Below are 14,397 nucleotides of genomic sequence, written 5' to 3' on the forward strand. Positions count from 1 at the left end.
CTCGGTGTAAACGTGACATAAAGGGGGAAAAAACAACACTGTTTATTAGGAGTTGTTTAAGACAGTTGTTGACGGTGACGTCATCAGAACAGCTTCGTGAGGCTGACGTCAGTTAATACAACCACATGCTTTAAACCCACGACAATAAAGTTTTTTTTTCATCTGCATTCAAAGAGAAATTAAACAGAAAAATGCACTCGACTCAGATCTATGATGAGATACAACATGCTAATTAGCATGAATGGGATTTTAGTTTTCGCTAAGTTAACTAAACCTTTTAGACTTTCTTAATGTAAAAAGATTAAAAAATTACTTTTTAAAATTTACTTGACAATGTAAAACAATCTTTGAAGTCATTTACAAAAACAAACATTCATTTCAAACATTATTATTAGTATTATTGTGGTTGTTGTTACTGGGGATGTCCGATATTATCGGCCCGGTATTAGCATAATTATGTAATATCTGTAGGAATACGTTTTTTCCTCTGATAATTAAAACCCGATAACGCAATGCCGGGGTTTCACCAAATGATGTCTGCCCCTGATAAAAGTTTTGAAGCTGTATGTGAAAGTGAAAGCCACTAGATGGCAGCATTGCAGCTTATTTTATGAATCAATATTGGTTGATATCTGATTCGGAATTTAAGCATTTGGACAATATCGGCATATCAGATATCGGCAAAAAGTTAATATCGGACATCCCTAGTTGTTACTATTATTAGCCATTACCACAAATATTTACTGCTCTCTCTCTCTCACTCTCTCTCACTCTCTCTCCCTCTCCTCCCTCACTGTGCACTCTCCTGCCTCTCCCTGGTCTGGACTGGTATGACCAGCTCTCGGCTCAGGTCCATGGTGGTCGTCCCCTGAACAGGAGCCTCCACGGACAGGAGTCCCTCAGTGGACAGTGAGGAGCTGATGTGCTGCAGGTCAACACCAGGTGGCAGCCTTTAACACAGGAAGACAGTGTTGAACAACTGTTGGAGAGCTGAAGCTGGTATTTGTACCCTCAACTTATACCCCCCCAGCCCTTTCAGTCGAGGGCCACAAACCCAATGTTGAACCCCTACTGCTCGAAAAACACCATGTCTATAATTGTGTTGTAAAATGTACTTGATATTTTATAATACTTTTTTATATTTAAAATTGATGTGATTTATATTGATCTGTTATCTATTTGTTCAGTGTTGCGTCGTCTGCCTTTTTACAGCAGGGGGCAGCACAGATCTTCTCCTATGATTACAGGGGGAATAGATGCTGCCCTCTGTTGGTATTTTTGCCTTTTCTCAGTTTTTACACCATTCACAGTTTGAACGGTGAAAAGTCAATGTTCAAAAGTCGGAGGTACGCCCAGTAGGCGGCAGTACTGCATCTGGAATTCTACCATCTTAAAAAACAAAGAAGTGGAGATGTAAAGCTAAGCCTGGAAGACGCTCATTAGTGAAGGACAAAAAGTACACTTTAGTCTGTGAATTGCAATTATACATAAATATTTAATATTTTAAGTCAATTTTTTAAAATTGAACTAAAAAAAAGAACCTACTTGTACCGCCGGTTGAAGCATCTTGAAACCACTCCCTGCTGATCCTGCTTTTCCTCATGTTTTCCTAGAAATAACAGTAAAAACAAAGTGTAAAATTCAATGTTGTTTAACTTTTTTTTTAAATCAGATGTTGGAGCAGCACCTGATATCAGCAGGTATCCCTCCTTGGTGGTGATCGTAATGTCCTCTGGTGAGAAGTGGTTGACGTCCAGGCTAATCTTCCAGCTGTCGCGTCCCGTCAGGATCTCTGACACGCCGTTGGTCAAATGTCTCGGATCTTTTTCTCCCAGCGCTGCGGGTTGACGACCAATGAGCGGAGACAGAAGCGGAGTTTGAGCGAACTCGGGCCACGACATGGACGCCAGCCTCTTCCTGGCCCACGTCAGCCAGTCCAGATCATTTGGCTCCAGGAAAGGAGGGAAGCCAAAGTCCTGCGCTTGGAGGATGCGACTCGGCTGCGTCCAGTTTGGGAATGGATCCCAGCCGGCATCACGGCAGAAAATGGGTCGGGATAATATTTTATTTTGCTCCCCCATGTTCTGGAAAACAAGTTGGAATCACAGGGAGAGTTGTTGTGAGTTGTTGGAAACTCTGTGGCTCCACCTCGAAAAAAAAACCTAAACCCAGTCTGGATTAACGACCTGGACAGTGGACAATAGAGGAGCTGTGGATTTACACTCTGCCGCCACCAGGGAGTGAACATGAGCTCTGAGCTAAGGTGGATCGTGCTTTTATACGCAGCTGACTCATTTTTGACACCTGTGTCAGAGCGAGTGTGAGCTCAGTGTCCTGACGTCAGTGCGGTCCGCTCCACTCTCACCCCTCTGTTACCCTCACTGGACCACGCTGGCTTTTTATTTTTGTATTTATATCCTTGGAGCGTGTGTGAGAAGTTGTTTGTCAGTGACTCTGGACGGTTTACTCGGCGGCGGCCTCTGCAGTCTGGTCACACACTGCTGCTCTTTGTGCCGAGGATTCACAGCCTGCTGCGATGTGAGGGAACGGTTCGGGACGTTCCCACTCTGCTCTGTCAACAACACGGTTAGCTTCAGTGTAAAAGGCCACGGCTGATGTAAGAAGAAACATGACACCAAATAAACATCAGCATGTGATGAGTGTCAGGCTAAAGCGGTGCTAGCTGACAATGAGCGGAATGTGTTTACAACAAGCTCCGACCACAACAGCAGCTCAAGTCAAAAACATTTAGCTCATGGATGCTAGCCAGATGCTAAAATAGCCGTAAAGGTTACATAATGGGCTGAAATATTAGCTTAGCCTAATGATCGTCAGAAATGTAAAAACAAACTGGCTCAGAAACCAGAAAAATAAAAATAAAACGTGAAAGGAAAAGTTAGCTTAATGCTCATCCAAGAGTTTATCTAACGTGCTGTCAATATTAAATAGGTAGAAAAAAATAGCTAATATTCCAGGCTAGCCCAGAAACTGTGGATAGTTAGGTCAAATGCCAAAAAAGAAACATTAGAAGTTATCCGAAACTAGCTGAACAGATTGTCTAAAAAATGACTTAGCTGTCCAAGATAATTTCAAAAATGCTAAACTTGATACGGATTCAAAGTAAGCCCAAACATCCAAAAACATTAAAACAGAAATTAATGCTAACCGTGGCTAGAAAAAAGCCAATACTTGCCCAAAGATTTGCTCAGAAATAGGTTAAAAATTCATATTCAAAAAATCATATTTTCCACAAGATAATTGAAAAAAAGTCCAAAAAAAAAGCTAAAACAATTGCTTCTTTTTTACATACACTAGAGAAGCTGTCTGAAGTTAGCTAGAAATTAGCACATAAGTCAGTTAGCTGTGAAGCAATTTGCCAAAAAAATATGCTTTAATTACTTGAAGGGTTCCAAGACGTTTACCGCATTTTGAAAGGGGAATATGGCTGCGTATATCGGTATCAGTTTATATATCTGAATCAGAAAATTGAGTGTTTGGCCAATATCAACATCCCGAATATCGTGAAAAAGTTAGCATCGAAGATCCCTATTAAAAACATTTCACCACATGCGTCCTCAGTCCTAGTAAACACACCGCTGTGGTTTACTACCATCTGACAGAGTGAGAGTGAAAGTCTGACTCAGTGACGAGACGGTGAGGAATCTGACATGTGGTCAGCCCCAGTGGCTGCTGGGTAATGGGAATAATGAACGGAGACTAACGAGAATAAATCAGTCAGATGAATCAGACATTCATCGTCGTAGAGGAACGATGTTTATTAACGAGGCCATAACTGTAACCTTTCCACCAGCGAAGGTTCAAAACATTAGGTCAAAGGTTTTAACCCCCGTAAATACTGAGCATCCTGGACAAACAGTCGACGCATTAAAGGGATAGTAACGAGAAAAAACTGCTAAAATGCTCATTTTTTATATATATTAATTTACAGTGGTGTATATCAACAAAAACAAAAGTTAAACTACAGTACACACCCCTAGTTACAAATGTACTTCATGCACCTCAATCATCATAAATATTACTTAAAAAAATATCTTTAATAAAGTATATTTAATATAATTTTACATCCAGGATCGATATCTTTAATAAAGTATATTTAATATAGTAATTTTACATCCAGGATCATTAAAGAACTGTTATCAATTAAACTATTTTATACGTGAAATACACAACTTTACTGACAATTTTACACATGTTTAATTCTATAAAAGCTAATCAATAAAATTGATTTCTTTATTTGTCCATTTAATTTCCTAGAAAATTCAGACATCACTAAACTGTGGCACGTATATATTTTATTCATTTAATGGTACACCAATATTTGAAAAATTAAAAAGAAAGGAAAAATAAAAAAATACTTAAAATTAATAATGATAGGTGTAAAATAATTAATTAATACATAATTTAAAAAATCATTAATTTGGAGATTTGTCCAGTTTAAACACTGAGGTTCAGTTAAAACGACTGAAACATAAACACGTTTTTCTCACTTGTGGGATTTCTGTCCAGTGTTTCGGTTGGAGTGACTTTATTTATTTATCTATTAAATATTTCTGTCGTTAAAAACCCCACAGTGACAGTGCGTCATAGTGTCGAGGTCCAGAGACGGGGCAGCGATCACAAAGATTCACTGGACGTGGTGTCATTTAAACCTCTGGATTTTCTGAAAGTGGAAAAAGAAAAAAAGTGTCGGGTGAAAAAACTGCTGGTTTGAACTGATGTTGATGTTCAGATTGTTTCAAACCTTTTCTGTTTCCTGGCGTGAAGTACCAGGGCCGTTATAATGAGGACCAGGGCCGCGGCTCCTACCACGGAACCGGCCACGATCCCAGCAACGTTACCTGAAAGAACAGCAACGAGTAAATACTTATTACAGTAAATACTTGCAGTTACTTCACTTGTACACACAGTAGATGGCACTAAATTACACTTGAGTAAAATCATTCATTTCTGTGATTTTTATCAGTTTTGTTGTAGATGTTTTTTTGTCCCTCAGTAAAATCATTCATTTCTGTGATTTTTCTCAGTTTTGTTGTAGATGGTTTTTTTTTGTCCCTCTAGTGTTCACAGGCTGCCATGACAGTGTCTCCAGAACGATTTAGCCCCCCCCCCCCAGTCTCTCCCCCAAATTTCAAGCTGAATCAGAATGACCTCCTGACCCAGTTAGCATGCTGACGTCGGCCAACACAGAAACGCTGCCTTTTCTTTGACCCACACAGAATGACGCAGTGAAATCTGAAGCTAACGCTAAACCACTAATGTCTGGGTCATTTTTTAGAAGAAAGTCATGATTCTTATGTTTTATTCGTACTAGGAACCACGCAGCTGGTCTCCTCTCCAGACCACCGGCCGTCCTCCTGACAGACTCTCTCCGAGGAACCCTCCAGGGTGAATCCATCGCTGCAGGACAGTTGAACCTTGGCTCCCTGTAAATACGTGGTTCCCACTTTCTTCCCATTTTCCGGAGGTGAGAGCCAACCACAGGAAATCACTGCAGGATGAGACAGTCATTCACACTGTAGTCAGTGAGACAGTCATTCACACTGTAGTCAATGACACAGTCGTTCACACTGTAGTCAGTGAGACAGTCGTTCACACCGTAGTCAGTGAGACAGTCATTCACACTGTAGTCAGTGAGACAGTCATTGACGTTGTAGTCAGTGAGACAGTCATTCACACCGTAGTCAGTGAGACAGTTTACACTGTAGTCAGTGAGACAGTTTACACTGTAGTCAGTGAGACAGTCATTCACACCGTAGTCAGTGAGACAGTTTACACTGTAGTCAGTGAGACAGTCGTTTACGCTGTAGTCAGTGAGACAGTCATTGACGTTGTAGTCAGTGAGACAGTCATTGACGTTGTAGTCAGTGAGACAGTCATTCACACTGTAGTCAATGACACTGTCGTTCACACTGTAGTCAGTGAGACAGTCGTTCACGCTGTAGTCAGTGAGACAGTCATTGTCGTTGTAGTCAGTGAGACAGTCATTGACGTTGTAGTAAGTGAGATAGTTAATTACACTGTGGTCAGTGAGACAGTCATTCACACTGTAGTCAGTGAGACAGTCGTTCACACCGTAGTCAGTGAGACATTTTACACTGTAGTCAGTGAGACAGTCGTTCACACCGTAGTCAGTGAGACAGTCATTCACTCTGTAGTCAGTGAGACAGTCATTGTCGTTGTAGTCAGTGAGACAGTCATTGACGTTGTAGTAAGTGAGATAGTTAATTACACTGTGGTCAGTGAGACAGTCATTCACACTGTAGTCAATGAGACAGTCATTCACACTGTAGTCAATGACAGTCACAGCTACATGGTTAGCGTACAAACAGATGGTGACCCTGAATGTCCCATAAAGCAGCAGGACTAGGTCAGCAGTTCACTCTGAGTACCGCAGACTAACTGTGAGTGTGAATGGTCATCGACTGCTGTGATTGGCTGCAGCACTCGTCAATGCTGAAAACAGTTAGAGGACAAAGATGAATGAATAAATTCTTTTACCTGGTTTTAAATCATCCACGAGTGAAAAGTGATTCTGGAACGACGCCCTGGAAGCGTTCCCCATCCTTGGATTCCGACCGACCAGGATGTCAAACCTGCAGAGAAAACAGTCAAAAATATTCAGTGATACTTTAAAGTATATAGTTTTTGGTTTTTTTGCTGGACAGTTTCCGTCATTTTAAATCCCACCTGCAGAAACTAGAACCTTCTCCAGAGCAGATCTCAGAGGCCACTTCCCCTAGTGGATCGTCTGGGTTCTCAGGGATAAAGAACACAGGGGTGAATTCAGGGTCATGTCGTGGAGAGAAGTAATAGGTGTCCAGTAGGTGGCGTGAGTCGTATGTAAACAAGGCAGATGCGTTGGAGACGGCCCCTGTAGAAAACCAGAGGAAGAGCAAGAGTGTGAGGGCAAAGGTCAACATGGAGAGGACCTGATGATGATGATGATGATGGTGATGAAGATGATGATGACGATGGTGATGATGATGATGATGATGACGATGGGCTGTAACCAGTTAGCACAGGGTTGGATTTTGTTTACTAGATTAAACACAATTTTTTGTTATCTGGTGGTTCAGAAAGTGTGTGTCTGGTCCCCCCTGAGGTTGGGGGGGGTATTACAGCTTGGGCTCAGGAAGACAGACAATGCCAATATTTTCTGCTTTATTAGCAATTAGTAAATAATTTGATAGTAATTACAGTATGTGAATAATTTGCAGTAAAATATTTCCCATAAAATATTGTTTTAAAATGATATATTTGATTATTAAATAGAAAATACATAAATATTTGTGTATATATTACATATATTATAGATATTTTATAATGTACTTATTTGTATATATTACATATATTATAGATATTGTATAATGTACTTATAATGTACTTATAAATTAATACTAACATAATATATTTGTATATAATTATGTTATTTTTATTTAATAATCAATATTTGTAAATTGTATGAATATATTTATTCATTTTTCTAGACTTTTACTTTATTATCAATTTAAGCAGTTTGATAATAATTATGTAAATAATTTGCAGTAAAATATGTCAACAAAAACCAACGTCTAATTATTCACTGATTTCTTACAGCTCGCCCCAAAGTCGAACAGCTCCTTCGGGTTACTCTGGTTCTGCACCCGTTGGCCGTCTTTGAAGATGAGGTCATCGCTGGCGTCACCGTTCATCTTTCCCAGCAGCCCCAGGGTGAGGTCTTTGAAATCCTCTGGCAGCAGCACGGTGGTCGTCATGGTTCCCTCGGTCAGACGCACTTCCACTCCGGCTCCGGTGGGAAACATGACGGTCACGTTTTTGGAGTTGGGAGAAAACACAAAAACACCTGCAGGAGAGATTTGGTGAAGTCGAGTATCGGACGGAGCTCATCTTGTCCACCTGGTACTGTTAAAACTAGGGATGTCCGATAATAACTTTTATTTAGTGTTTATTGTCCAAACACTTAATTTTCAGTTACGATATCAACCAATAGCGATATAGCGGGGCAGTGGTTAAAGCAGTGTTTCTCAATTATTTTCTGCCATGCTCCCCCTAGGGGACAGAAATGTTTTTTCAATAACCAGAAGTTATTGAGCACCTGGTAATAATTATTAATTTATCTGTACAAACCACTGTATGAGTTCCTGGCACCAGCATCCTGCATTATCAAAATAAATTAATAAAATTAGATTAATAAAATGAGCAGCAATGCTGCCATCTACTGGCTTTCACTTTCACATACAGCTGTTTTCCCCCAAAACTATTTTTAAAGCACACATCATTCGGCGAAACCCAGGCATTGCGTTTTCAGGTTTCCATTATCCGAGGATAACGATAACGATTCTTACAGAGATTACATAATTATGCTAATATGCTAATATGCTAATATTGGACGATATTATCGGACATCCCTGGTTAAAACCATGTTAAACCAGGAAGCTCACTGCCTTCAAAGTTCTTTTTTCCGTTAAATTGAATTGAAGTCGACAGAGAAGTGACCTAATGTGGACCTCACCGTGCAGATCCATCCAGCTCTGCTCAGAGAACGACAGCATCCTTTGATTCTGCAGAACTTCCAGTCCAGTGTGGTCGCTGATCAGCCGCACCTCGATGACATCAGAGGAGGCTTCTCTCATGGCCACGGAGGTCAGCTGTGTGGCGTTGACCGCGGTTCCTTAAAGTAACAGAGCAGGATTATTATTTGGTTTCTCGTTAAAGTTTCTGACGTTCCAGACTTTTTTGTTTTTTTTTGGTCTCCCACCGTTCACAGGTTCTGTTCTTCCCTGAATGGTCAGATGTTTTTTCTCGGAGGTCACCAGCGTGTATTCTCCTTTACCGTTGAAGGAGTATTTGACACCATCGAACGTGATGAAGTGGGGGTCTCCAAACACGACGGCTGTAAGTAAACTTCCGAGTATTATAAAGAAATACGATTTCAAGAAAAACTTAATCCCAGCCCATACTCACACTACTAATCCTAACTCTACCAAGACTAACACTGACCCCTAAAGTTTGGTTCCTAATCCTAATCCTAAATCCTAAACCCCAACCTAGATCTATCCATCCATCCATCCGATAAATACGATAACAAAAACCCAAACCTCGCCCCATACCCCTTCCACTAACCTCGCCCCACACCCCCAACTCTTACCCCTAATCCTAATCCTAATCCTAACCATAATAACCCTCTCTCACCTGAACTGGGGGATTGGTAGCGCCTGCAGTCACTGGAGGGTCGGTGTTTGAAGTAGTAGTTGCAGTTGTCGGACCAGAGGCAGCAGTAGTAGAAGCTGAGGACGTCGTAGACCCAGTGGGACTGTCCGGGGATTCGAGGAGGCCTCTTGTAGGGGGGCGAGCCCCAGTCGTGCGCTCGGTCGGGGGTACTTCCTCCAATGGAGTCTGCGGTCAGGACCTGAGCTCCAGTGCTGTCGTAACAACACTGTTGTCCTGCGGCGTACTTAGGACTGACGAGGGGTTCAGGAAGACAATGTCGAGGTCAAACCTTTAGGTGTTGACCTTTAGGTGTTAACCTTTAGGTTAAGTTCAAAAACGTATTGCTAATTTAGTAAAGAACTTTTTTTTTTAAGTCTATATCCTGCGGGCCATTCAAAGTGACTTGGTGGGCTACATTTGGCCTCCGGGCCTTGTGTTTAACACATGTGCTTTAGTATTCTTTTAGGATTTAGGATTCTTTTTTTTTCTTTCACTGATTGCAGTAATGTGCGGTTGGAATATCGCATCACTAAAATACGTGCAAAAATCACTGCTAGCCTTCAGGTCAAGGTAAATACACGATGATACATCAGATTACAGATGTCATATAGAACAGATATAACCAACAGGCGTGGCCCGGGGTCACTGAGGTCACTGATAAGAATCAAGATTCCACTACCCACAGACAACTCAGGAAACAGTTGGGACGTGGGACAGTGGGACAGTGGGACGTAACTCAGGAAACAGTTGGGACGTGGGACGGTGGGACAGTGGGACGGTGGGACGTAGATTCCACTACCCACAGACAACTCAGGGACGTTGGGACGGTGGGACCATGGGACAGTGGGACGTTGGGATGGTGGGACGGTGAAGGACTCACCTGGCCTGGATGGCCCTGACACAGTGCACACTGCCGGGGTGGTACGTGCACACGCTCCCCTTCTCGATGTCGCAGCCGTAGTCTGTCTGAAGACAAGGACAGTAGCAGGACTCTCAGGACAGGTTCAGAAACACCCGACTGACTGGACTGGTTAGTTAAACCAGGTGAAACTCAGTACAAATACCGATGGGCCAACCAGAAGTTTAGATTCGATAAGATACCGATCACTTTTTTGTCATTTGTTTTTGACACAGATATTTTGTATTTTCAGACCGATACTTTGTGTTTTTTGTTATCAGTACTTTGTGTGTTTGATACCAGTACTTTGTATTTTTTGATACAGATACTTTGTTTTTTGAGACCATTACATTTTTGGGTTTTTATACCGATACTTTGGGGTGTTTCTGATACCAATACTATGTGTTTTTTGATCCTGATCCTTTTTTTGTTAGCGTAATAAAACCCATGGTAACTCTGTAATACTTCAATATGTATTTTGATAACATACAGTATTAGTCGTGATCAGTTTAATTACTTTATTTTTATACAACGTAACCTAAACAGTTTAATTGCTGCCATTAAAGGACTCAATGACCAGTCGACCTGATCACATGGACTCACTGATCTCTCCTGGTCACGTGACCTGAATGGACCAGTTCAATGTTACCGTGAGACATGGGGTGGGGGGTGTAGTACAAAAGCCTGTGTGTAGTAAGTTATGCTGAAAGATGTGAACGTGACACGTGTGTTTTTTTCATTTTTTAATTAGGACCACAGATTGGGTTGTTGTGGTTGTGTGTCGGTCACATGACTCTACAGCTGAGCTGCTCTGCCAGTAAACGCTGATAAGATCTTTATTGGATCTATATTTAAGACGAACCTCTGACTTTGACCTGATGAGCAATCCTGGTGTTGGCAGCAGGTCGGAGCTTGGGAGGACAGTCGTCCTTGTATCGTGGTTCGGCTGTCGCGCCCTCAGTGCATCGCAGGTTTTTTAATATTTTAAATGTATTCTTGTATTGCGGATTTTTCGCTCTATCGCAGGTTTTTGCAATATTTTGTAACACATACATACAGGGTGTTGCAAGACATAAACTATACGTGCGTACCTATCGCGGAACGTATCGCGATAGACGATGGACCACTGTACATCAGTGATACTTTGTGAAACACAGTAATACGTCCATGCTGTTAAACACGAACTACACGTTACTCCGTGTACTCACATGAAAGCGTCCGGTATCCGCCCGGGCCTGGGCCAGGGTGCAGGGACAGTCTGTGATCTCACTCAGGAAGTTGGGCAACTTCAGTTCCAGCTGGTCCCACGCTAAACATTTCTCCTCCGCCCAAACCTTTGAGTTCTGCCTGAACCTTTCCTCCAGGTGCCAAGCTAGAGCGTGGTCCTCCGACCAGGCGGCTTCCACGTCCCTATGAAAAAAAACAGATGAATCGACTTTAAAAAAAATTAAAATTTTAACAACATTTTTTGTTTATCATTCGTCGTGAAGCTTCGCTACAAGAAGCTATCTATAAGACATTATGACATTGTTCAAAGTCTATGACAGTGGTCCCAAAATGAGGGTTAGGGCCTTTTAGGGGCACAGATCTGTTAGAGGAAGGAGCGCAGTAAGACATAAGCCTTTGCGATCTACTGGTAGACCACGACCTGCGTATTGGGCACCCCTGCCATAGATTGTTTAATGTGTATTAAAAGAGCAACCGAAATCATCATAGTAAAATATGATTCTGTTTAGAGGAAAGCAGACAATAAAGGATGAAACTTTTTTTTTTTTTTTTTACTCCCTCCCACCTACCTACTGCCCTCGGGGTGGATGCTGGAGCTGATTCGCAGAGCTCCAAGCTCCCAGCTGGAAAACTTCTCTGATGGTTTGGGCACAAAGACGAAGGTTCCGTTGTTGGTATAATTAGTGGCCAGTGAGTACAGATACTTCCACTGAGCAGACCATTGGTCGGTGTAAGCTTCTCCTACAGAAGGGAATTCAACACAGTTTTACTCTTTATTTATTCGTTATTATTACAAATATGGCCGGCGGTTGGTCAGTACTGACCGCTCTCTCTGTACCCCCACAGTTCTATGTTGAGCCTCTCTGCTTTGACCAATGATGTGTTCCACAGCATGTGAAGACTTCCTCCGACATTTGGCGTGCCGTAGTACTGCCATTTGGTGGAGTTGAGCAGAACGGCCTTCAATCGAGCATCTAATTTACCGGTATGCACTAAAGCAATGAAAACATGAGGGAAAGAAAAAAAAAGTCTTTGTTTTGTTGACACCACAGATGGCGGTAGAGACGATTTAGCTGCGATTAGCACCGACGTGTTTTCTACCTGAGAGCCAGGACCCCACTCTGTTGAACTTGGTCCCGTTGTCTGAGGAGATGAGCAAAGGGATCCAGCCTGTTTCATAGAGCAGAGGGGAGATACAGTGCCCTCTGCTGTCTTTGTCCACGTAGCCCACAGTGTCAGTATTATTGTTGAACCTGCGATTAAAAAGAAAACAAACAAAAAAGAAAATTCTCCTTCGTACGAGCTCCAAAGCATGCTACGATCTTAATGTTAAAGTCATAAAAAATATAATCAGTTCAATTATAAAAAAAAAATCATTTTAATGCTACATAATATTATGTGCAGCAACACTGCCCCCTGTCTGCATCTTCTCCTTTTCTTTTTCTGCCAGCAGTGGGGTAAAATGTAAGGGAAAATGTTTCATACAGTTGGTGGCATTAGCGCAACATAAAACATTTTAGTTTCTGAGACAATAGAGCTAAGAAAAAGGTGAGGTTTGGGGCGACTTCGCACAAGGCTAACTTCCTTATTTTCTTAGTTACTTAAGTTTTGAGTTTCCTAAATAACACTTCCTTTTACCTTTTGGAGTGCATTTTTGAATTTTATCTAGTAGAAAAGTATAATACCTAATAATTGCGAGGCTAATTTTTGCCTTGCAAATATTAGATATTATAGCGTTGTATTTTGATATTTAATATTTCTGCCATTATACTATTATTAATGTATTATATTTTTAAGTTATGTTTTAATGGTAATATTTTTTATCATTAAAATTTATATTAAACTGTTAAAATGAAGACCTTTCAAATATTGTTTATAGCGCCCCTGGAGGGGATGGAGGGAAGAACATGTACCTTTAGATTCCTTTCACTGTTTATTCATCATCATCATCATCCGAAACATCAAAACACATTTTAAAAATGTAACATAATTATTGTTTCACCTGCATATGATTTGAGAAGTGTTAAAAGTCGCGTTGAGGATTTTGATGTCAGTTCCCCCAAAGTAAGTCCCAGAGTGGGGGTAGATCTCCACACAGTACTCTCTGTAGTCTTCACAGCAGTTCTCCAGAGACCCACATGTGGTGTGACAGGAGCAGGAGCCCAGGTTACCTCCACAGTTGTCCTCACAGGATTGCCCTGTCGTCACGTACGGATAAATGAATCCACGAATCATAAAAATAAAATCTTCATTTTATATTTTCGACGTTTCACCTCCGTCGTTTCTTACCTGATGTTCCACAGACGGCTGAGAGCAAAAGAACAAATACGACCAGTGGAAGTCGCTCCATGGTGGAACTGTCAGCTGCCACACACTCACACACACACACGGAGTCACACACACACACACACCAGGCACGAGCAGCTCCACTCAGCAGGTTTTATAAACCTTGTCCCTCTTTATCACCCAAACATGGGTTTAATCATCAGCCAGCAGTGGGCGTAAGATGACCTTTCACCATCTCATCTACTGATGATCTCCTCACTGGGGGGGGGGTATCGGGGGGGGTAGTCTGTAATCTGTGTTTTAACATCATCATCTCTACTTGTTTTGGAGACAGTTGCTGTCGTGCAGACACTGACGGCAGTCGTGTGGATCAGAGTCGCTCTGCTGCTGAGCGACGGTCTCGGTCTGTGGACCAGGGGCCGCACCAGATATTCACGTCAACTGTGAGTTCACCATCAGAAGAGAAAAAAAACAGAAGAAAAAAATAGTATTTTTGAACATTTTCTTGAAAGTACAAACTTGGTTTTTTTTTTGTTAACATCAGCTTTTTTCTGTCTAACTTTAAACTTTTTTACGTATATTTTTGAACCTAAAAATTCTCTTCCTACTTTTACTTACATTCATGGCCAGTTTTTAAACTTTTTTTTAATTTTGAAGAAAGAATTTTCCCAGGTATTGACAATTTAATTTAATTTAATTTAATTTAAATTCAATTCACAGTTCAGTCTTTCCTATGTTTTCCCAGCTTCTCCCGT

The 14,397-nt window shown here is 41.4% G+C and overlaps 2 protein-coding genes across 2 annotated transcripts; both read right to left on the minus strand.

Moving 5' to 3' along the window:
- Positions 1-746: 746 nt before the first annotated feature.
- On the minus strand, positions 747-3,170 carry LOC103390125 (heat shock protein beta-1-like). The gene is made up of 3 exons (XM_008325851.3): positions 1,688-3,170; positions 1,546-1,609; positions 747-950 (listed from the first exon to the last, which is right to left on the minus strand). Exons 1-3 carry the CDS (start codon positions 2,079-2,081, stop codon positions 791-793), a joined length of 618 nt encoding a protein of 205 aa, XP_008324073.1. The 5' UTR covers positions 2,082-3,170; the 3' UTR covers positions 747-790.
- Positions 3,171-4,104: 934 nt separating this feature from the next.
- On the minus strand, positions 4,105-13,804 carry susd2 (sushi domain containing 2). The gene is made up of 16 exons (XM_008325850.3): positions 13,646-13,804; positions 13,359-13,554; positions 12,458-12,609; positions 12,181-12,348; positions 11,926-12,097; positions 11,338-11,539; positions 10,112-10,197; positions 9,214-9,482; positions 8,780-8,914; positions 8,534-8,692; positions 7,616-7,864; positions 6,709-6,892; positions 6,520-6,614; positions 5,330-5,509; positions 4,763-4,859; positions 4,105-4,681 (listed from the first exon to the last, which is right to left on the minus strand). Exons 1-16 carry the CDS (start codon positions 13,704-13,706, stop codon positions 4,636-4,638), a joined length of 2,451 nt encoding a protein of 816 aa, XP_008324072.1. The 5' UTR covers positions 13,707-13,804; the 3' UTR covers positions 4,105-4,635.
- Positions 13,805-14,397: the final 593 nt, after the last annotated feature.

The sequence above is a fragment of the Cynoglossus semilaevis genome, chromosome 14, assembly GCF_000523025.1.
Source record: "Cynoglossus semilaevis isolate Cse_v1.0 chromosome 14, Cse_v1.0, whole genome shotgun sequence".
Taxonomy (NCBI): domain Eukaryota; kingdom Metazoa; phylum Chordata; class Actinopteri; order Pleuronectiformes; family Cynoglossidae; genus Cynoglossus; species Cynoglossus semilaevis.